The 23,073-nt window shown below is 36.1% G+C and overlaps 1 protein-coding gene and 1 long non-coding RNA gene across 2 annotated transcripts; both read left to right on the forward strand.

Annotated features, from left to right (window-relative positions):
* The first annotated feature begins 4,102 nt into the window (after positions 1–4,102).
* On the forward strand, positions 4,103–22,409 carry LOC145783597 (uncharacterized). The gene is made up of 6 exons (XM_082595492.1): positions 4,103–5,349; positions 9,242–9,410; positions 9,533–9,615; positions 11,019–12,231; positions 14,081–15,358; positions 20,531–22,409. The coding sequence occupies exons 1-6, from the start codon at positions 4,103–4,105 to the stop codon at positions 21,815–21,817; spliced, it is 5,277 nt and encodes a 1,758-aa protein (XP_082451618.1). The 3' UTR covers positions 21,818–22,409.
* LOC145782780 (uncharacterized) lies at positions 16,697–20,493 on the forward strand. Its single transcript, XR_014290887.1, has 2 exons — positions 16,697–17,442; positions 18,780–20,493. It is a non-coding gene; the product is annotated as an uncharacterized LOC145782780 (long non-coding RNA).
* Positions 22,410–23,073: the final 664 nt, after the last annotated feature.

Consider the following 23,073-nt stretch of genomic DNA (forward strand, 5'->3'; position numbering starts at 1 on the left):
AGATGACAGTTTTTCTTCGATTGTTAAATATGGTGAACTTGATGAAAATAGTGGACATGGTGAAAATGCTGATGTTAAGAGTAGCAACGATCGTGAAGAGATGAACCTAAAAGATAACCAAGTATTTTATAAACAGAACTTAATGAACTCACTTGATAAAGATAACGATTTGTTGATGGTTGAATCTCTGAAACAGATTTCTGGTCATTCATTGGATACCTTACCGAAAGTTGATTCTCATTGTGGCACTACAATTGTACCATTTGTCCCTGTGTGCAACACAGAGGTAGGAGTGGGTGAGAGCCAAAACGTTGCTCAAACAAAACCACAATTGAATGAAGACCAGATATCTTTTGATCCTGAGACTAAAATTTCTGAAACGTCTGATAGTGCATTTGTTTCAGGAATCGTAGCTGCCAATAACAGATCTACCGCAAGTAGTTCTGCTATGCCTGACTGCTTTGACTCTTGTGTTGTTAAAGATGAATTTTGCCTCACTTCCAGTTTATCAAACGATCCATTCCCTTTTCAAGTTCATTCCACTTTCACTTATGCATCAGAACTAAATCACACGCTTAGCGCAGACTCTACGAAAACCTCTACCAAGCGAAAAGACAGCATTGTGACCTCTAGTAATGTAAGTCGGAAATCAGGTACATCAAAGCGTCAACTAAAACTTGTAACGTGCATGGTATGTCATAAGAAAATGACTATGAATAATCTTCGTCCTCATTTACGAATCCACACAGGTGAGAAACCTTTTAAGTGCGAATATTGCAACAAACAATTTACCACCTCATCCACTTTAACCCAACACAGAAGAATGCACACTGGTGAAAAGCCATACAAATGTTCCCATTGTGATAAAAGATTTAGTCGAAGTGGACATCTAAAATCACACTACAAAACTCACGAATGATGAAGTTGTTTGTGACCAAATCGTTAACCACTTTGGTGACGTACCTTGCTTTATTGCGTCATGCATGGGTTCTTCATCACTTTGCTATCCTTTAATGCTTTGGTGAGTCATAACCGAATATTAGACTGGTCAAGATTTTGTTACTGTTTTTATCCATAGTTCTCTTTGTTTTTTTTTAACATGATAACTGTGAAAGCATGATACATGATTCTAAAGCAGTGGTTCTTAGTCGTAAGGGACACCGACCACTTTTCATGGCGCATGCAATGCACTGATTTTTATGTGCTGTCTGCTAGTTGTCTAGTTGCTATTTTTATATGCAGTCTGATGCACATATATTTTTATATTTGCTGTGGCGTCAAAACTTTTTTGAGCTAAACCAACTTTTGTGAGAACTGGAAATCATTAGTATATCAGGTAGGGCTGCATACAGATTGAACGTTTGGTTGTGCTTGGTCTACAATTTGGTTTTGATGTAGCTGAAGAATTTAGCGCTAGTACTCATCGCATTATTGCCACCAAACCTTAGTATCATCACTTTGAAATAGAGAGCGCCCTCAAGTTAATTATCTAGGTGCCGACTTCAATAATCGTTGTTGCAACCTTTGCCCTTTTCACGTTCTAGGCCAACTATCTTGTTATTTACCTACAATCCTACATGTCTCAACTCAGAATCTTGAATAGTTAACAGTGTTCGATTTCAAATATCTTAATGTTGAGTTACATTTTCTGCTGAAGTTGCTCCCAGTCAGGAACAGGTTGGGAATTGAAGACGTGTGCTACGCTAAGAAATTTGGTGTAATCTTCCCAAAATCCTTGTAATTAGTCAATTATATTTTTTTTTATCTCGCTATAGCGTTCGTGGTACATTTGATTTGCTTTGATAGTCGAAAATGAAACTGAAATCTATATTTCTATAGTCAATCTTGCATATACAGTATATGTACCGTGATTCATGAATCAAGGGAATATGTTGCGCTTATTCAAACTTTAGGGACGCCAAACGTGTGATCATTTCTAAGGAAAGGTGCAATAACAAGATTAAATACTGTTCTAAAGTTATTAGTTAATTTGTTTTTGTAACGTTTAAACTCTTTGATGAGGGTGGTACTATTGTCATGTAACGGTTCAACAAACAGTCACTTGTAAACGTGTTTTTCAAATTAGTCATGTGCAGAAACAAGATTGTTTTAAAGCAGAAACAATTAATATTTGTTGTTTGATGTTATTGACTTTGTTAAATATGTTGATTGTTAATACTTTTTATTTTTGTTTTAAATTTTTTATTTACGTTTTTATTTACGTATTCGTTTTTCTAGGCTGCTTGATTTATTTTTGGTTAGTTATTTTCTAGGTTACTGTAGTTATATTATAAGAAACTTTTTGACTGCCTTATCATGTCTATGGTTCAAGCTTCTCATTGCCCGATTTTCAAAGGAATGCTTGATGAATCACAGGATGACAGAATCTTTGCAACTTTGGCACAGTTTCGCAATGAAGTCATGAAAGAGATCTTCTAAATCAAGAAAGTTTTGAAAGGATCTTTATTGCAAAATTCAGAGTCACTTTGCATCATCAATTCTCCATAAACTTCAGTTGCTAACGATTTCCTTAATAAGGAATTTACTACTTACATCAAACAAACCTTTTTCGCTTAAATTTCAATCTGCTTAGTCTCTGAAGCAAAATCGATCCCCCACAGGTATCAGTTACTAAAGACTTTATAAAAGAAGAAATTACCATCGTTACTTCAAACGAACCATTTCCACTTCATTTTCAAACTGTTCTCCCATCACGAAAAAGTAATTGGTTTAGCGCAGATGCTGCGCAAGCCTATAAAACCGAAACGTATAGCACCGTCAAATGTACGAGTCCACACAAGAGAAAAACCGTATGCGTGCAGGTATTGCGATCAGCGGTTTTCCACTACGTCCAACATGAAAATCCACACAAGGATACACACTGGTGAAAAGCCTTTCAAGTGTTCTGCGGCAAAAGGTTCACGCAACTGGCTGGTCTCAAGGCTCATGCCAAGACTCACGCATTACAGAATTGATTAATAACCCAGATATATGGTCAAAGATGGTTTTGCCACGGTATGCTAGCAAGGCGTCTTTGAATGCTGCAAACCTTTCAAACCCGGCAAAACTTGGCTTGTTTACATTGATGATGTTGTAATTTTCAAAGTTCGCGCAAACCCATTCTATTTCCTCATTGGCCAAGGAGTTTGCAAGCGTCCAGTTCAATCTTTCATGGACGAACGTGGCAAGGTCATGCTTCCTGTTTTGGGTAGACCCAGCTAGTGAGTAGTGTGAAATTGTAGCTTGTCTGCAGAAGTGCAGTGGGTTTCCTGGAGGAGGATGACATGAGCTCGATTCGTGTAAGCTAGCTGCTCGATAACATCAATCTTGCTGAATGTGATACCCTTAGAGTTCAGCTGTAAGATGGTGGGATGACGGTACTTGTCGGCAGTGGGATTGCCGCGCTCTGAAAAGAGCGGTTCTCGTGGGGTCTTGTGCTGAGCGTTCCAGGTCGAGGTTCGGTTTTGACAGTCTTCGTTTCGCATTTTTATGATGCTACTTACAGAGGGGACCGTGTGAAGGTGACTGTTATTCCTCCCACTGAATTAAGAAAGTTACTGAATTTTCTATGTTTTTGTCCATGGCAATCACATTGTGATCAACTCTGTCTTTCCATTTTGCTTCAAAGAAGCCTCATCTCTATCCCGAAACATCAAGGTCACACTTGTCTGCAGTGATTTCTCCACCTCTCTGTCGTTGGCATCTTCAATTTTCCAATTTCTTTCCAATCACAATGCGATCAACTGTAATCTTCACAGTTTCTGTTTTATCGACACAACATGTTTTCAAAAATTAATGAAAAGTTGGCCAAATATGTTAAAAGTAACCGTTTGTCTTATGGTCACTATTAAAGTATAAGTTTGGCAGTAATTAACAAAACGATTTGATAATAGATTGTATACAGTATAAATAAGTAAAATGGTTGAACCTGGAAGTTTTAGAATTTCTTCTTAAAAGTTTTGAAGTTTTGTTGGTCTATTTTCTTTGCAATACTTGATTTTTTCGATTGAATGCTTGCTTTGTTTTCTTGAGAGTAATTTTCAATATTTTTATTATCAGATTTGTGTTTTTTCAAAACAAAAAATTAGCTGAATAGTTTATCATGCCTGTGAATCAATCTTTTCGTCATTCAAACCTCGAAGAAATCTTCAGTGAAGCGCGAGATGACAGAATCCTTGAAGTGTTACTGCAATTTCGCCATGATGCCATGAAAGAGATCTACGAAATCAAAGAAGCTCTGAAGGAATCTTTGATGGGGAGATCTGAGTTTCTGTGTCAAGTTGATCCTCCAAAGATATCAATTTGTAAAGAAGGACAAAGGAAACAGTTAATGGATAATCAAATTCCTTATGGTCAGAACTTGAATGAATCTTCTGATGAAGATGACAGTTTTTCTTCGATTGTTAAATATGGTGAACTTGATGAAAATAGTGAACATGGTGAAAATGCTGATGTTAAGAGTAGCAACGATCGTGAAGAGATGAACCTAAAAGATAACCAAGTATTTTATAAACAGAACTTAATGAACTCACTTGATAAAGATAACGATTTGTTGATGGTTGAATCTCTGAAACAGATTTCTGGTCATTCATTGGATACCTTACCGAAAGTTGATTCTCATTGTGGCACTACAATCGTACCATTTGTCCCTGTGTGCAACACAGAGGTAGGAGCGGGCGAGAGCCAAAACGTTGCTCAAACAAAGCCACAATTGAATGAAGTCCAGATATCTTTTGAACCTGAGACTAAAATTTCTGAAACGTCTGATAGTGCATTTGTTTCAGGAATCGTAGCTGCAAATGACAGATCTACCGCAAGTAGTTCTGCTATGCCTGACTGCTTTGACTCTTGTGTTGTTAAAGATGAATTTTGCCTCACTTCTAGTTCATCAAACGATCCATTCCCTTTTCAAGTTCATTCCACTTTCACTTATGCATCAGAACTAAATCACAAGCTTAGCACAGACTCTACAAAAACCTCTACCAAGCGAAAAGACAGCATTGTGACCTCTAGTAATGTAAGTCGGAAATCAGGTCCATCAAAGCGTCAACTAAAATTTGTGACGTGCACGATATGTCATAAGAAAATGACTATGAATAATCTTAATCCTCATTTACGAACACACACAGGTGAGAAACCTTATAAGTGCGAATATTGCAACAAACAATTTACCAGGTCCTTCACTTTAACCGAACACAGAAGAATCCACACTGGTGAGAAACCTCATAAGTGCAAGTATTGCAACAAACAGTTTACCCATGCATCTGGCTTAAACGAACACAGAAAAATCCACACTGGTGTAAGGCCATTTAAGTGTTCCCATTGTGATAAAAGATTTATTCGAAGATCGCAACTAAAATTACACTACAAAACTCACAAATGAGGAAGTTTTTTTTTTGTGACCAAATCATTAACGACTTTGGTGACGTACCTTGCTTGATTTCGTCATGCATGGGTTCTTTATCACTTTGCTATCCTGTAATGCTTTGGTGCGTCATAACCGAGTATTAGACTGGCCAAGATTTTGTTACTGTTTTTATCCATAGTTCTCTTTGTATGTTTAACATGAAAACTGTGAAAGCATGAAACATGATTCTGAAGCATTGGTTCTTAACGTAAGGGACACCAACCACTTTTCATGGCAGGTGCAATGCACTGACTTTTATATGCAGTCTGCTAGTTGTCTGATGTACATGTGTTTTATGTTTGATGTGGCGTCAAAATGTTTTTGAGCTAAACCAACTTTTGTGAGAACTGGAAATCATTAGTATATCACAGGGGCGTGCAACTGTTTATCGCAATGGGCCACAACGTACAATTATAATGATGCTGAGGGTCAGTCTATCGAATAACACATGAATTTATATGAACAATTTATTTAATGGAAAAGTACACACAATCAAGTTACACATTGAGTGAGTGATGAATGAGATGTCTGATATCTCTGTCCAGAGGTCTTGCCAATGTCAGCTTTGACGGAAGAAGTGGCAACTCGAAGTTGACTTGACAAGTGCTCATCTGTAAGCTGATTCCTGCATTTTGTCTTGAACAGCTTCATTTTTGAAAAGAACTGCTCACAGCAGTATGTGCTTACGAAAAGAGAGATCATTTTTCTCGCGTGATTTTCTAGATTTGTGTAATTTCCATACACGTAGCTTCTGTAAAAAGTAAGCAAATCATTTTCATTGTAGGCTCATTTGAGATCGACGTTTGCTTGCAATTCTAGTATTTCTAATGGAAAGCTAGATGGAATATTTTCCACAACCAGGTCAAATGGATGAGCAAAATTTTGAAAGTCGGCATTGTGTTTTCGAAAATCTTCAAAGCGAGTTTCAAATGCCGAAGTTTTGCGTTAAACATGTCAGTTAAGAAAGAAAAATCGTTCACCCATGCATGGGCTCTATCCAAGGAGGGGTGAGGGGGGTGATCACCCTCCCACTCATTGGAGTGGGGGGTGATCAATGCAAAATCCCACCCCCCCCCACTCATTTGGCTTTTAAAAGATTTTGTGATATTTTATTGATCAAATTTGAAAAAAATATTTCCGCTGTTATCACTTTTTTGAATTTTTTCAATATGAATTTTTGATTTGGCAATCCTGAACTACGAGCCAGGTCCCAGACCACAAAATCCGTTAATTTGACATTGATTTAACGTCTGCAGATATTAAATCAATGTAAAAATGTCGGATTTTGCTGCTTGGAGTATTAACTCCTGCCTGCTCATGCATTCGATGACTACATTCATTGCTTGGAAAGAGCTCATGTCTTCACTGTCCGAAACATCTGTGCTGATTGAGTTCCGATCAGAAGGAAGTTGATGCTGCAATGGGGGTCTGGGGGGCGTAGCCCCCCAGAAGTTGATATGACTTTTATCCCACTGTCCAAAAATCACCCCCCCCAAAATTCTAAAAGTGGATAGAGCCCCTGCACCCATGTATCATCTTTGAGAAAGGAAGCATCTTGATTTTTACTTTCCATAAAAGTTTGAATGTTCTCCTTGAGATTCCAAAATCTCTTTAAATTGGCAGCTCTGCTCAGCCATCTTACTGCACAAAAATAATTTACATCTGGGTAATCAGAGTTAAGCGCTTGCAGAAACGACTTAAACTGCCGATGATTTAATCCTCGCGCTCGAATGTAATTAACACACGAAACAACATTTTTCATGACTTCATCAAAATCCAATACTTTCGAGCACAAGTTTTCCTGATGGATGATACAATGGCTCACCAAAACATCTTCAGTTTGAATAGCATCCATTGTATTTTCCCACCAATGATGGCGCTCCATCTGTGGTGATACCAACCAACTTAGAAGAATCTATTTCAAATTTGTTCATCAATTTTATTACATCCTCGCAAATATCTTGACCAGTTGTTGTTGATTTCATACTTGCCATATCCAAAAATTCTTCAAATACTTCAAAATCATCTGTCACTCCTCGTATGAAAACAACTAGCTGAGCAGCATCGCTCAAGTCTGTACTGAGCGATACTGATGATGACGTTACGTTACAAGTCTGTACTGATACAATACTAATGATGACGTTACAAATAACAACATCCTCCGATCTAACAGTGAAAAGTATTTAAAAATAATGGGCTACTTGATGAAGAATGTGCGGGCCACGTAAATGGGTACCGCGGGCCGTGCTCTGGCCCGCGGGCCGTATGTTGCACGCCTCTGGTATATCAGGTAGGGCTGCATACAGATTGAACGTTTGGTTGTGCTTGGTCTACAATTTGGTTTTGATATAGCTGAAGAATTTAGCGCTAGTACTCATCGCATTATTGCCACCAAACCTTGGTATCATATCAACACTTTGCAATAGAGAGTGCCCTCAAGTTAATATCGATATGCCGACTTTAATAATCGTTGTTGCGACCTTTGCTTTTTCACATTCTAGGTTAATTATCTTGTTGTTTACCTACAATCCTACATGTCTCAACTCAGGATCTTGAATAGTTAACAGTGCTAGATTTCATATATCTTAATGTGGAGCTACATTTTCTGCTGCAGTTGCTCCCAGTCAGGAACATGTTGGGACTTGAAGACTTGGGCTACGCTAAGAAATTTGGTGTAATCTTCCCAAAATCCTTGTAATTAGTCAATTATCTTTTTTTTCGATCAAGCTTTAACTTTCGTGTTTTGTCGCTTCTACCTTTTTCCAGACCCTGCTTTGTTATAACAGATGGTGCATTTTTTTGCTTTGATGGTCGGAAATAAAACTGATACTGAAATTTCTAGAGTTAAATTTGCATGTGTATGTACCGTGATCAATGAATCAAGGGAATATGTTTATTCAAACTTTGGGGGCGCAAAACGTGTGGTCATTGCTAAACAAAGGCGTGATAAGATTAAATACTGTTCTAAAGTTATTACTTAGTTAATTTGTTTTTGTAACGTTTAAACACTTTGATGAGGATGTGAAACTATTGCCATGTAACGGTTCAACAAACAAACAATCACTTATATGTTTTTCAAGTCAATCATGTGCAGAAACAAAATTGTTTTAAAACAGAAAAATTTAATGTTTGTTTGATGTTATTGACTTTGTTAAATATGTTGAATGTGGGGATGTTTCTATTTTTGTTTTAAAGTTTTTTGTAAGTGATTTTATTTGTGTATTCGTTTTTCTAGGCTGTTTAATTATTTCTGTTTAGTTATTTTCTAGATTACAGTAGTTATAAAAAACTTTCCGAGTGCTTTACCATGTCTATGGTTCAATCTTCTCATTACCCGATTTTCAAAGGAATACTTGAATGATGAATCACAGGATGACAGAATCTTTGCAGCTTTGGCACAGTTTCGCAATAAAGTCATGGAAGAGATCTTCTAATTCAAAAAAGTTTTGAACGAATCTTTATTGCAAAATTCAGAATCACTTTGCATCATCAATTCTCCACAAATTGCAGTTGCTAACGATTTCCTTAATAAGGAATTCACTACCGTTACATTAAACAAACCTTTATCGTTTAAATTTCAATCTGCTTAGTCTCTAAGCAAAATCGATCCCTACAGGTATCAGTTACTAAAAACTTCATAAAGGAAGAAATTACCATCGTTACTTCAAACGAACCAGTTCCCCTCTGTTCTCGAATCATTTTCAAACTGTTCTCCCATCACAAAAAAGTAATTTGTTTAGCGCAGATGCTGCGCAAGCCTATAAAACCGAAACGTATAGCACCGCCAAATGTACGAGTCCACACAAGAGACAAACCGTATGCATGCGACTGCAGGTATTGCGATAAGCGGTTTTCCACTACGTCCAACATGAAAATCCACACAAGGATACACACTGGTGAAAAGCCTTTCAAGTGTTCACAATGCGGCAAAAGGTTCACGCAACTGGCTGGTCTCAAGGCTCATGCCAAGACTCACGCATTACAGAATCGATTAATAACCCAGGTATATGGTCAAAGATGGTTTTGTCGCGTTATGCTAGCAGGGCGCCTTTGAATATCGCCAACCTTTCAAACCCAGCTGAGCAGTGTTGTCAAATGAAATATGTTATGTTTGTTTTCCTGGAGGAGGATGACAAGAGCTCGATTCTTATATGCGAGCTGCTCGATAACATCAATCTTGCTGGATGTGATGCCTTCAGAGTTCAGCTGTAAGATGGGGACCGCATGAAGGTGACTGTTTTTCCCCCACTGAATTAAGAAAGTTACTGAGTTTTCTATGCTTTTGTCCATGGAAATCATATTGTGATCAACTATAATTATGTCTAAAGTTAAACAATATATTCAAGTAAGAATCTGAAGGTATGACATCAGTGCATTGTGAAAATGGGACGAGATGACATGTCACCACATTTCTATAGCCTGCTGAGAAATTCCCAAGCAACTGCTGTATCAGCAGAGAGAAGCGTCTTCACTAGGAAAAATTTTGGCGAGAGACAGGAGCTTCAAAGGCGATAATGTGAAACATTACAAGATATTGAAGTATAATTCTGCAGAATCCTCTCAGTAATTTCGGGATATTTAAAGGCACTCTATATTTATTTTTTGCAGTTTTTCAACTGACTTTCATTACCTGTTCAGTAGCTCTGGTGTCGTTGAGTCTTCCACATTTTTCTTTTATTTCATTAGAAAAAGAAGGTATCCTTACCTAACGGTTTGATTTCTAATATGCTTTGTATTTGGCAGTTGGATTGCAAACGCAGAAAGTCATTGGTCAAAATTAGGTCAAAATTTGTAAATTATAAAGTCAAAATTTAAAGTTTTTAGGTCAAACAATTGGTTTTCCTAATCATAATTGAATATTAGACTGGTCAAGATTTTGTTACTGTTTTTATCCATAGTTCTCTTTGTATTTTTAACATGAAAACTGTGAAAGCATGAAACATGATTCTGAAGCAGTGGTTCTTAGCGTAAGGGACACCAACCACTTTTCATAGCGCGTGTAATGCGTTGATGTTTATGTGCTGTCTTCTATTTGTCTGATGTACATATACTTTTATATTTGATGTGGCGTCAAAACGTTTTTGATCTAAACCAACTTTTGTGAGAACTAGAAATCATTAGTATATCAGGTAGGGCTGCATACAGATGGAACTTTTGGTTACGCTTGGTCTACAATTGGTTTTGATATAGCTGCAGGAGAATTTAACGCTAGCACTCATCGTATTATTGCCACAAAACCTTTGTATCAACACTTTGCAATAGCGAGTCCCCTCAAGTTAATCATCGATATGCCGACTTCAATAATCGTTGTTGCGATCTTTACCTTTTCAACGTTCTAGGTCAATTATCTTGTTATTTACCTACATGTCTCAACTCAGAATCTTGAATAGCTAACAGTGCTAGGTTTCAAATATCTTAATATAAATTTTCTGCTGCAGTTTTTCATTTTTGCTCATTTTTCGATTGAACGCTTGTTTTGTTTTCTTGAGAGTAACTTTTAATATTTTTATTTTCAGATTTGTGTTTTTTTTCAAAATAACAAATTAGCTGAATAGTTTATCATGCCTGTGGATCAATCTTTTCGTCATTCAAACCTCGAAGAAATTTTCAGTGAAGCTCGGGATGACAGAATCCTTGAAGTGTTACTGCAATTTCGCCATGATGTCATGAAAGAGATCTACGAAATCAAACATGCTCTGAAAGAATCGTTAATAGAGAGATCTGAATTTCTGTGTCAAAGTGATTCTCCAAAGTCACCACTTTGTAAAGAAGGAGGGAAGAAACAGTTAATGGATAATCAAATTCCCTATGGGCAGAACTTGAATGAATCTTCCGACAAAGATAATAATTTTTTACCGATTGTTAAATATGGTGAACTTGATGAAAATAGTGAACATGGTGAAAATGTTGATGTTAAAAGTAGCAACGATCGTGAAGAGATGAACCTAAAAGATAACCAAATATTCCATAAACAGAAGTTAATGAACTCTCTTGATAAAGATTACGATTTGTTGACGGTTGAATCTCTGAAACAGATTTCTGATCATTCATTGGATACGTTACCGAAAGTTGATTCTCATTGTGGCACTACAATTGTACCATTTGTCCCTGTGTGCAACACAGAGGTAAGAGCGGACGAGAGACAAAACGTTGTTCAAACAAAGCCACAATTAATTGAAGTCCAGATATTTTTTGAATCTGAGACTAAAATTGCTGAAACGTCAGATAGTGCATTTGTTTCAGGAATCGCAGCTGCCAATAACAGATCTACCGCAAGTAGTTCTGCTATGCCTAACTGCTTTGACTCTTGTGTTGTTAAAGATGAATTTTGCCTCACTTCCAATTCATCAAACGATCCATTCCCTTTTCAAGTTCATTCCCCTTTCACTTATGCATCAGAACTACATCACACGCTTAGCACAGGCTCTACAAAAACCTCTACCAAGCGAAAAAACAGCATTGTGACCTCTAGTAATGTAACTCGGAAATCAGATCCATCAAAGCGTCAACAAAAAGTCGTGACGTGCACGATATGTCATAAGAAATTGACTATGAATAATCTTCATCCTCATTTACGAACACACACAGGTGAGAAACCTTATCAGTGTAAATATTGCAACAAACAATTTACCACCTCATCCACTTTAACCGAACACAGAAGAATCCACACTGGTGAGAAACCTTTTAAGTGCAAAAATTGCAACAAACAATTTACCCATTCATCTACCTTAACCAAACATAGAAAAATCCACACTCGTGTAAAGCCATACAAATGTTCCCATTGTGATAAAAGATTTATGCAAAGAGCACATCTACAATCACACTACAAAACTCACGAATGATGAAGTTTTTTTGTGACCAAATCGTTGACCATTTTGGTGACGTACCTTGCTTGATTTCGTCATGCGTGAGGTTCTTTACACTTTGTTATCCTTTTATGCTCTGATGCATCATAACTAGGGTAACCAAAAATCAATAAAGTCAAAATTTTTCTGCTTTCTGTAAAGTTTATAAAACGTCCATGAACTAAATTTCAGGCTGACACGAAGAGAGGTTTCAAAGTTATTAAGTAAAAAAAAATTCAAATTTCATGGTTAGGTCAAAATTCTCTGTTAACGTAGTTTTTCTTCTCTATTGATATTTTATTAAAGCTACACAGATACTGATTTTACACAGATACTGACTTTGTTGCAATTTATGTTGCTATTCTGACGTAATAATCCATTTGTTGCAATTTCTGTTGCTATTCTGACGTAATAATCCATTTGTTGCAATTTCTGAGGTAATAATCTTGTTTCGCCCACTACTGATGATTGAATATTATGTAGGTTAGGCGTGGAGTGGAAGGCCGGTAGCGTTGTCTTTGTTCTTGGTTAGGTGAATGCTCAAACCATTATCCATATAGTGTTGAGTTTTAGCTTCCTGATGTTGTCAAATTTGTCTTTAGCTAGCCTATAATTATGTCTAAAGTTAAACAATATATTCAAGTAAGAATCTGAAGGAATGACATCAAGTGCATTGTGAAAATGGGACGAGATGACATGTCAACACATTTCTATAGCTTGCTGAGAAACTCCCAAGCAACCGCTATATCAGCAGAGAGAAGCTTCATTACTAGGACAAATTTTGGCGAGAGACAGGAACTTCAAAGGCAATAATGTGAAACATTACAAGAAATTGAAGTATAATATTGCAGAACCCTCTCAGTAATTTCGGGATATTTAAAGGCACTCTATATTTATTTTTTGCAGTTTTTCAAGTGACTTTCATTACCTGTTTGGTAGCTCTGGTGTCGTTGAGTCTTCCACATTTTTCTTTTATTTCATTAGGAAAAAAAGATGTCCTTACCTAACGGTTTGATTTCTAATATGCTTTGTATTTGGCAGTTGGATTGCAAACGCAGAAAGTTATTGGTCAAAATTAGGTCAAAATTTAAAGTTTTTAGGTCAAACAATTGGTTTCCCTAATCATAACCGAATATTAGACTGGCCAAGATTTTGTTACTGTTTTTATCCATAGTTCTCTTTGTATTTTTAACATGAAAACTGTGAAAGCATGAAACGTGATTCTGAAGCAGTGGTTCTTAGCGTAAGGGACACCAACCAATTTTCATGGCGCGTGTAATGCGTTGATGTTTATGTGCTGTCTTCTAATTGTCTGATGTACATATGTTTTTATATTTGATGTTGCGTCAAAACTGTTTTGATCTAAACCAACTTTTGTGAGAACTGGAAATCATTAGTATGGCAGGTAGGGCTGCATACAGATTGAATTGGTTGCGCTTGGTCTACAATTTGGTTTTGATATAGCTGCAGGAGAATTTATCGCTAGCACTCATCGCATTATTGCCACAAAACCTTTGTATCAACACTTTGCAATAGCGGGTGCCCTCAAGTTAATCATCGATATGCCGACTTCAATAATCATTGTTGCGACCTTTAACCTTTTTAACGTTCTAGGTCAATTATCTTGTTATTTACCTACATGTCTCAACTCAAAATCTTGAATAGCTAACAGTGCTAGGTTTCAAATATCTTAATATAAATTTTCTGCTGCAGTTTTTCATTTTTGCTCATTTTTCGATTGAATGCTTATTTTGTTTTCTTGAGCGTAATTTTTAATATTTCTATTTCCAGATTTGTGTTTTTTTAAAATAACAAATTAGCTGAATAGTTTATCATGCCTGTGGATCAATCTTTTCGTCATTCAAACCTCGAAGAAATCTTCAGTGAAGCGCGAGATGACAGAATCCTTGAAGTGTTACTGCAATTTCGCCATGACGTCATGAAAGAGATCTACGAAATCAAAGAAGCTCTGAAGGAATCGTTAATGGAGAGATCTGAATTTCTGTGTCAAAGTGATCCTCCAAAGTCACCACTTTGTAAAGAAGGAGGGAAGAAACAGTTAATGGATAATCAAATTCCTTATGGGCAGAACTTCAATGAATCTTCCGACAAAAATGATAATTTTTTACCGATTGTTAAATATAGTGAACTTGATGAAAATAGTAAACATGGTGAAAATGTTGATGTTAAGAGTAGCAGCGATCGTGAAGAGATGAACCTAAAAGATAACCAAGTATTCCATGAACAGAACTTAATGAACTCACTTGATGAAGATTACGATTTGTTATCGGTTGAATCTCTGAAACAGATTTCTTGTCATTCATTGGATACCTTACCAAAAGTTGGTTCTCATTGTGGCACTACAATTGTACCATTTGTCCCTGTGTGCAACACAGAGGTAGGAGTGGGCGAGAGCCAAGATGCTGCTCAAACAAGGCCACAATTAAATACAGACCAGATATCGTTTGAACCTGAGACTAAAATGGCTGAAACGTCTGATAGTGCATTTGTTTCAGGAATCATGGCTGCAAATAACAGATCTACCGCAAGTAGTTCTGCTATGCCTGACTGCTTTGACTCTTGTGTTGTTAAAGATGAATTTTGCTTCACTTCCAGTTCATCAAACGATCCATTCCCTTTTCAAGTTCATTCCACTTTCACTTATGCATCAGAACTAAATCACACGCTTAGCACAGGCTCTACAAAAACCTCTACCAAGCGAAAAGACAGCATTGTGACCTCTAGTAATGTAAATCGGAAATCAGATCCATCAAAGCGTCAACAAAAAGTCGTGACGTGCACGATATGTCATAAGAAATTGACTATGAGTAATCTTCATCTTCATTTACGAACACACACAGGTGAGAAACCTTATAAGTGCGAATATTGCAACAAACAATTTACCAGGCCATCCACTTTAACCGAACACACAAGACTCCACACTGGTGAGAAACCTCATAAGTGCAAATATTGCAACAAACAATTTACCCATTCATCTACCTTAACCAAACATAGAAAAATCCACACTGGTGTAATAAGGCCATACAAATGTTCCCATTGTGATAAAAGATTTATTCAAAGATCACATCTAAAAACACACTACAAAACTCACAAATGATGAAGTTTTTTGTGACCAAATCATTAACGACTTTGGTGACGTACCTTGCTTGATTTCGTCATGCATGGGTTCTTTATCACTTTGCTATTCTTTAATGCTCTGGTGCGTCATAACCGAATATTAGACTGGCCAAGATTATGTTACTGTTTTTATCCATAGTTCTCTTTGTATTTTTTTAACATGAAAACTGTGAAAGCATGAAACATGATTCTGAAGCATTGGTTCTTAGCGTAAGGGACACCAACCACTTTTCATGGCACGTGCAATGCACTGACTTTTATATGCAGTCTTCTATTTGTCTGATGTACATATACTTTTATATTTGATGTGGCGTCAAAACGTTTTTGAGCTAAACCAACTTTTGTGAGAACTGGAAATAATTAGTATATCAGGTAGGGCTGCATACAGATGAAACGTTTGGTTGTGCTTGGTCTACAATTTAGTTTTGATGGTGTCCGACAGATTGTTCGTAAGCAATTGTTCGTAAAGCAATTGTTCGGTAGCATTTGTTTGTAAAATTAATTCATCGTAAAAAAATTCTTCCTAAAGCATTTTTTTGTGCTTACAGTTAAAATTTGATGTATACGGAGAAATGCTTTACGAAGAATTCTTTTACGGATTTCATTTTACGAAAAACAGTTTCCGAATAATCGTTTAACGAACAATTGCTTGCGAACAATTGCTTTACAAACAATTGCTTACGAACAATTTGCCTATAACCGGTTTTGATATGGATGAAGAAGAGTTTAGCGCTAGTACTCATCGCATTATTGCCACCAAACCTTAGTATAGTATCAACAGTCAACACTTTGAAATAGAGAGCGCCCTCAAGTTAATTATCTAGGTGCCGACTTCAATAATAATCGTTGTTGCGACCTTTGCCTTTCTCACGTTCTAGGCCAATTATCTTGTAATTTACCAACATGTCTCAACTCAGAATCTTGAATAGCTAACAGTGCTAGGTTTCAAATATCTTAATGTGGAGCTACAAGGAAAGGCGTGATAAGATTAAATACTGTTCTCAAGTTATTACTTAGTTAACTTGTTTTTGTAACGTTTAAACACTTTGATGATGATGTGATACTATTGTCATGTAGCGGTTCCTTCAACAAACAATCACTTATGTGTTTTTCAAGTAAGTCATGTGCAGAAACAAGATTGTTTTAAAGCAGAAAAATTTAATGTTTGTTTGATGTTATTGACTTTGTGTTTCTCGGCATTCGAATTGACTTTGTTAAATATGTTGATTGGTGATACTTTTTATTTTTGTTTCAAAGTTTTTTGTACGTGATTTTATTTATGTATTCGTTTTTCTAGGCTGTTTAATTATTTCTGGTTAGTTATTTTCTAGGTTGCAGTAGTTATATTATAAGAAACTTATGAGTGCCTTATCATGTTTATGGTTCAATCTTCTCATTACCCGATTTTCAAAGAAATACTTGATGAACCACAGGATGACAGAATCTTTGCAGCTTTGGCACAATTTCGCAATGAAGTCATGAAAGAGATCTTCTAAATCAAAAAAGTTTTGAAAGAATCTTTATTGCAAAATTCAGAGTCACTTTGCATGATCAATTCTCCACAAACTTCAGTTGCTAACGATTTCCTTAATAAGGAATTCACTACCGTTACATCAAACAAACCTTTATCGTTTAAATTGCAACCTTCTTAGTCTCTGAAGCAAAATTGATCCTCCACAGGTATCAGTTACTAAAGACTTCATAAAGAAAGAAATTACCATCGTTACTTCAAACGAACCATTTCCACTTCATTTTCAAACTGTTCTCCCATCACAAAAAAGTAATTTGTTTAGCGCAGATGCTGCGCAAGCCTATAAAACCGAAACGTATAGCACCGTCAAATGTACGAGTCCACACAATAGACAAACCGTATGCGTGCGACTGCAGGTATTGCAATAAGCGGTTTTCCACTACGTCCAACATGCAAGTCCACACAAGGATACACATTGGTGAAAAGCCTTTCAAGTGTTCTGCGGCAAAAGGTTCACGCAACTGGCTGGTCTCAAGGCTCATGCCAAGACTCACGCATTACAGAATCGATTAATAATCCAGGTATATGGTCAAAGATGGTTTTGTTGCGGTATGCTAGCAAAGCGTCTTTGAATATCGCAAACCTTTCAAACCCGGCTGAGCAGTGTTGCCAAATGAAATATGTTAAGTTTGTTGAAGAAAACAATTTTTAAATAGAGAAACTTCCGGATTCTGGAATGCTGAAACAAGTATCAGAACTTAACAGTTGGTGACTAATTATGTTAGAGATAAAATCTGCGGAAAAACCGCCTCAAACTATATGAAGACCTGTCATTTATTTTTTGAGATCACGTTCAGCATCGCTGTAGTTGCAGAGTTAACTTTTTCTGAGGATATGTTGGTGAAAGAAAGTTGCGTTTGTGGAGTTTGTGGCATTTAAAGATGCTCGTATACAATCCTTTTAGGCTAACAATTGCACAAAGTTTTCCTAAGCTTTTTCACAGTGTTGCCAGACGCTGCTGGATGTATTTCTCCATGGCTCTGGCACAAATTGTCTAATCACTAATTCAATTCACTAACAATTTTTCACCAAAAATTGACTCCATGAGTCAAAGTTTTATGTAATAATATGTTCTAATAGTAGTGAAGTAATAATGTTTGGTAAGATAATCATAATAATCGAACTATTTAGAGCAGATTGTACCCACAGGAATACCTTAGTATTGTTTTGAATTTTGAGGCAGTTGTTCCGTTTATTTCATCTCTCTAAGAAGCCTTCACCTGCTCAGTTTCGATCCCCTTTTCAGCTTTTGAAAATCTGGAAATATATTTCTTGTCCTTAACAACCTGGAAGTGTTCCCTCTGGTCAAATAAGTGGAAGTGCTGTTTTACAACGTTTGTGAGGTTTGCGACATTTGAAGACACCCATCTGGTGTGTAATGATATCAAATGACAAAGTTGTGATCTTCTCGTGCATATGCAATACCAAAACGTTTGCTTCCTTGAGTGTTATTTGTGCACTTGTTGACTGTAGAATGTTATATTCATTGTGGTTTGGAAAGAAATGGAAATAGTTTGTAGCAATGTAATTTAACTCTTTTGTTTATGTAATAATATGATCTAATAGTAGTGAAGGAATAATGTTTGGGGAGATAATAATAATCGAACTATTCAAAACAGATTGCACCCACAGGAATACCTTAGCTTTGTTTTGAAGCTTTACTTTGGAATTTTTACTTCGTTTGTTATAACAAGGTCTCATAACACAAGTAGAGCTTGAGATGCATCGAGCAATAGCAAAGTGGTGATCATCTACTACAGATGCGACGGCATAATGTTAGGCCACTTCATGACGTGTCAGTAAGATATCTTGTCTCCATATAGTTAATGATATCTATCCTACGAATTATTTTATTCAGAATCCTCCGCCCTTCCAGACAAACAAAAATGGGACCTTGCAGAACACCACAAAGCAGATTCAGTCTTTACAGCATAATTGAATTTTCTATAATCTGGAGGAAAGTAACTTGAAGTTTTTATGCCGTTGGTGATTTTGCTTTATTCAAAGGACTCGTAAAGACTCATTCTATTGCAGAGAACATTTCGCAGTGTAATACTTTAAAGTATTTAAAGAAAATTTCAAGCTGACAAATAATTTATTGAACCAATTTGAAACATCATTTTGTCTTTATACATTTTACCAGTTTTGTCTAAAGTATTTGGCTTCATGCATTCTTGTGAATATGTTTATTATTGCTCTGTTAATGTGTGCGCTAAGATTATTCATGGAGCACCAAAACCAAAGTCATAAAATTTAAATTGTGTTGCAATGAAACAATAAACTTAATTACAGTTATTTGATTTTCTGCACTTTGTTTGTAAATCTGGTCTTGTTATTTTTCAGCTACTGATCTGAAATCAGGCCAAGGCCAAAAGTTTACACATAGCTATTGCTCTTGAACCACCACACTACAGACTTCTTTGGCATTTTCATTGAGTAATATGGCTTCAATGCAATGATAATGATGTTTATGAAAGACCTGATGGGTTTCCATCGCCTTGTTAAAGCATGTTAAAATAGGCTTCATATTGCTAGGTATGTGGCCAATGGGTCACAAAAACACTGCGACGTCATGCTTTTGCTTGACTTTTTAGATGGTTTTGCTGATTTGAGTTTAGCTGGTTGATGCACTTGAACAGCGTTTATAGTAGCACCAACCAACCTTTGAAATATCTCTTTCGAGATGTGGCTGTGTGGCGTAAAAATATTGACATCAAATTGTAATTTTGACTTTGAACAAGGATGAAGAATCGATTCACCATGACAGGAGCGTGAACTATGAAATATGTCGGCAGTCTGCAACAGTTTCGATTTTAAATGCAACATAAACAACATGATAAAAACAGCCCACTCAAATTAGCCTGATTTATTTTAGTTGAAAAATATAGTTTGTATGATTGTTTGTACTTGTGGTGAATCTTGTCATAACATTAGTAATTTTTGATGCTTCAACATTTTTGTGTTAAAATACATCGTGACTAATTATTTGGTTAGTGTACCTACTCAATTTGTGACGATTTTTAGAATTTCTTGCATTAGAATTGCTGATCATCATTGTTAATGCTACGTTTTAAAATGTTAGGCATTTATTTGGCAATCAAAATTGTTGATAGTTGCTCACCAAGCTCTTCAATGATGAATCTCAGTTCGAATGATTGAATGAAGCGATGTGTCAACATCATTCTTCCCTGTTCACTTACGTACAAGGTTAATGAACTCTTCCATGCTTTCGTTCATGATAATCACATTTGTTATTATCTTTGATGTTAAAATGTTTCTGCTTTATCGACAGAAATCGTTTTGTTTATATGTTGTTTGTAATTGTTGTCGAAACTCGCAAGATACGTAAAACATTTGTTTGTATGATATTCAATAATGAAACATGAGTTTAACATTTATAATCAACATTCTTGTTTGATAATACTTTTATTAATGGAAACTAAAGTAGTTGAACTTCAAGCTTTCAGAACTACTCAGCAAACGTATTGTTTGTGCACATTCTTTGCAATACTTGTTTTCCTTGACTTAATATTTTTACTATTAATTTTCAATATTTTTTGTTATAATTCCAGGTTTGTGTTTTTGTAGAATAACAAATTATCTGAATAGTTCATCATGCCTATGGATCAATCTTTTGATCATCCAAGCCTCGGAGAAGTCTTCGGTGAATCGCGAGATGACAGAATCCTTGAAGTGTTACTGCGATTTCGCCATGACGTCATGAAAGAAATCTACGAAATCAAGGAAGCTTTGAAGGGATCTTTGATGGAGAGATCTGAATTTCTGTGTCAAATTGATCCTCCAAAGACATTACTTTGTAAAAAAGGAGGAAAGAAACAGTTAATAGATAATCAAATTCCCTATGGACAGAGCTTGAATGAATCTTTTGACAGAGATGATAATTTTTCATCGATTGTTAAATATGGTAAACTTGATAAAAGTAGTGGACATGGTGAAAATGCTGATGTTAAGAGTAGCAACGATCGTGAAGAGATGAACCTAAAAGATAACCAAGTATTCTATGAACAGAGGTTAATGAACTCTCTTGATAAAGATTACGATTTGTTGACGGTTGAATCTCTGAAACAGAACTCTGATCATTCATTGGACACCTTACCAAAAGTTGATTCTCATTGTGGCACTACAATCGTACCATTTGTCCCTGTGTGCAACACAGAGGAAGGAGCAGGCGAGAGCCAAAACGTTGCTCAAACAAAGCCACAATTGAATGAAGACCAGATATCTTTTGATCCTGAGACTAAAATTTCTGAAACGTCTGATAGTGCATTTGTTTCAGGAATCGTAGCTGCCAATAACAGATCTACTGCAAGTATTTCTGCTATGCCTGACTGCTTTGACTCTTGTGTTGTTAAAGATGAATTTTGCTTCACTTCCAGTTCATCAAACGATCCATTCCCTTTTCAAATTCATTCCACTTTCACTTATGCATCAGAACTAAATCACAAGCTTAGCACAGACTCTACAAAAACCTCTACCAAGCGAAAAGACAACATTGTGAGCTCTAGTAATGTAAGTCGGAAATCAGATACATCAAAGCGTCAACAAAAAGTCGTGACGTGCACGATATGTCATAAGAAATTGACTATGAGTAATCTTTATCCTCATTTACGAACACACACTGGTGAGAAACCTTATAAGTGCGAATATTGCAACAAACAATTTACCAGGGCATCCAATTTAACCGAACACAGAAGAACACACACAGGTGAGAAACCTTTTAAGTGCAAATGTTGCAACAAACAATTTACTCATTCATCTACCTTAAACGAACATAGAAGAATCCACACTGGTGTAAGGCCATTTAAATGTTCCCATTGTGATAAAAGATTTATTCGAAGTGGACATCTAAAATCACACTACAAAACTCACAAATGAGGAAGCTTTTTGCGCACAAATCATTAACCACTTTGGTGACGTACCTTGCTTCATTTCGTCATGCATGGGTTCTTTACCACTTTGCTATCCTTTAATGCTCTGATGCGTCATAACCGAGTATTAGACAAGATTTTGTTACTGTTTTTATCCAAAGTTCTCTTTGTTTTTTTAACAAGATCTTCCCAAAATCCTTGTAATTAATCATTTATCTTTTTTTTTGATATCGCTATAACGTTCGTGTTTTGTCACTTTTACCTTTTTCCAGACCCCTGTGTTGTAATAACAAGTGGTACATTTGTTTTGCTTTGATGGTCGGAAATGAAACTGAAATTTAAAGTCTAGAGTCAAACTTGCATATATGTACCGTGATTCATGAATCAAGGAGATATGTATTGCTTATTCAAACTTTGGAGACATAAAACGTGTGATCATTGCTAAGAAAAAGCGTGATAACAAGATTAAATACTGTTCTAAAGTTATTAGTTAATTTGTTTTTGTAACGTTTAAACTCTTTGATGAGGGTGTGAAACTATTGCCATGTGGCGGTTCAAAAAACAAAAACTTATGTGTTTTTCAAGTAAGTCATGTGCAGGAACAAAATTGTTTTAAAGCAGAAAAAAGTAATGCTTGTTTGATGTTATTTACTTTGTTAAATATGTTGATTGTTGATACTTTTTTATTTTGTTTCAAAGTTTTTTGTGAGTGATTTTATTTACGTAATCGTTTTTCTAGGCTGCTTAATTATTTCTGTTTAGTTACTTTCTAGGTTACAGTAGTTATATTATAAGAAACTTTCTGAGTGCCTTATCATGTCTATGGTTTAATCTTCTCATCACCCGATTTTCAAAGCAATACTTGATGAATCACAGGATGACAGAATCTTTATTGCAAATTTCAGAGTCACTTTGCATGATCAATTCTCCACAAGCGTCAGGTGCTAACGATTTCCTTAATAAGGAATTTACTATTTACATCAAACAAACCTTTTTCGCTTAAATTTCAATCTGCTCAGTCTCTTTACAAAATCGAACCTCCACAGCTATCAGTTACTCTCTCTCTCTTTAGGTATCATAGCTGATGCAGCCCTCGATGTACAATGATGTTCCAGTTTGATCGATCTCGTGCTTCTTGCCAAATTTTAGTAGGGTTTTTGATAAGTGGTTGAAAATTGTGCAAAAATGTGAATCTTTGTGCTCCTCTTGACCGTTTACTTAGAATTTTTCCACTTAAAGATACTTTAAGTTAGTAAAGACTAG

Source organism: Aplidium turbinatum, chromosome 14 (genome assembly GCF_918807975.1).
Source record: "Aplidium turbinatum chromosome 14, kaAplTurb1.1, whole genome shotgun sequence".
NCBI classification, from domain to species: domain Eukaryota; kingdom Metazoa; phylum Chordata; class Ascidiacea; order Aplousobranchia; family Polyclinidae; genus Aplidium; species Aplidium turbinatum.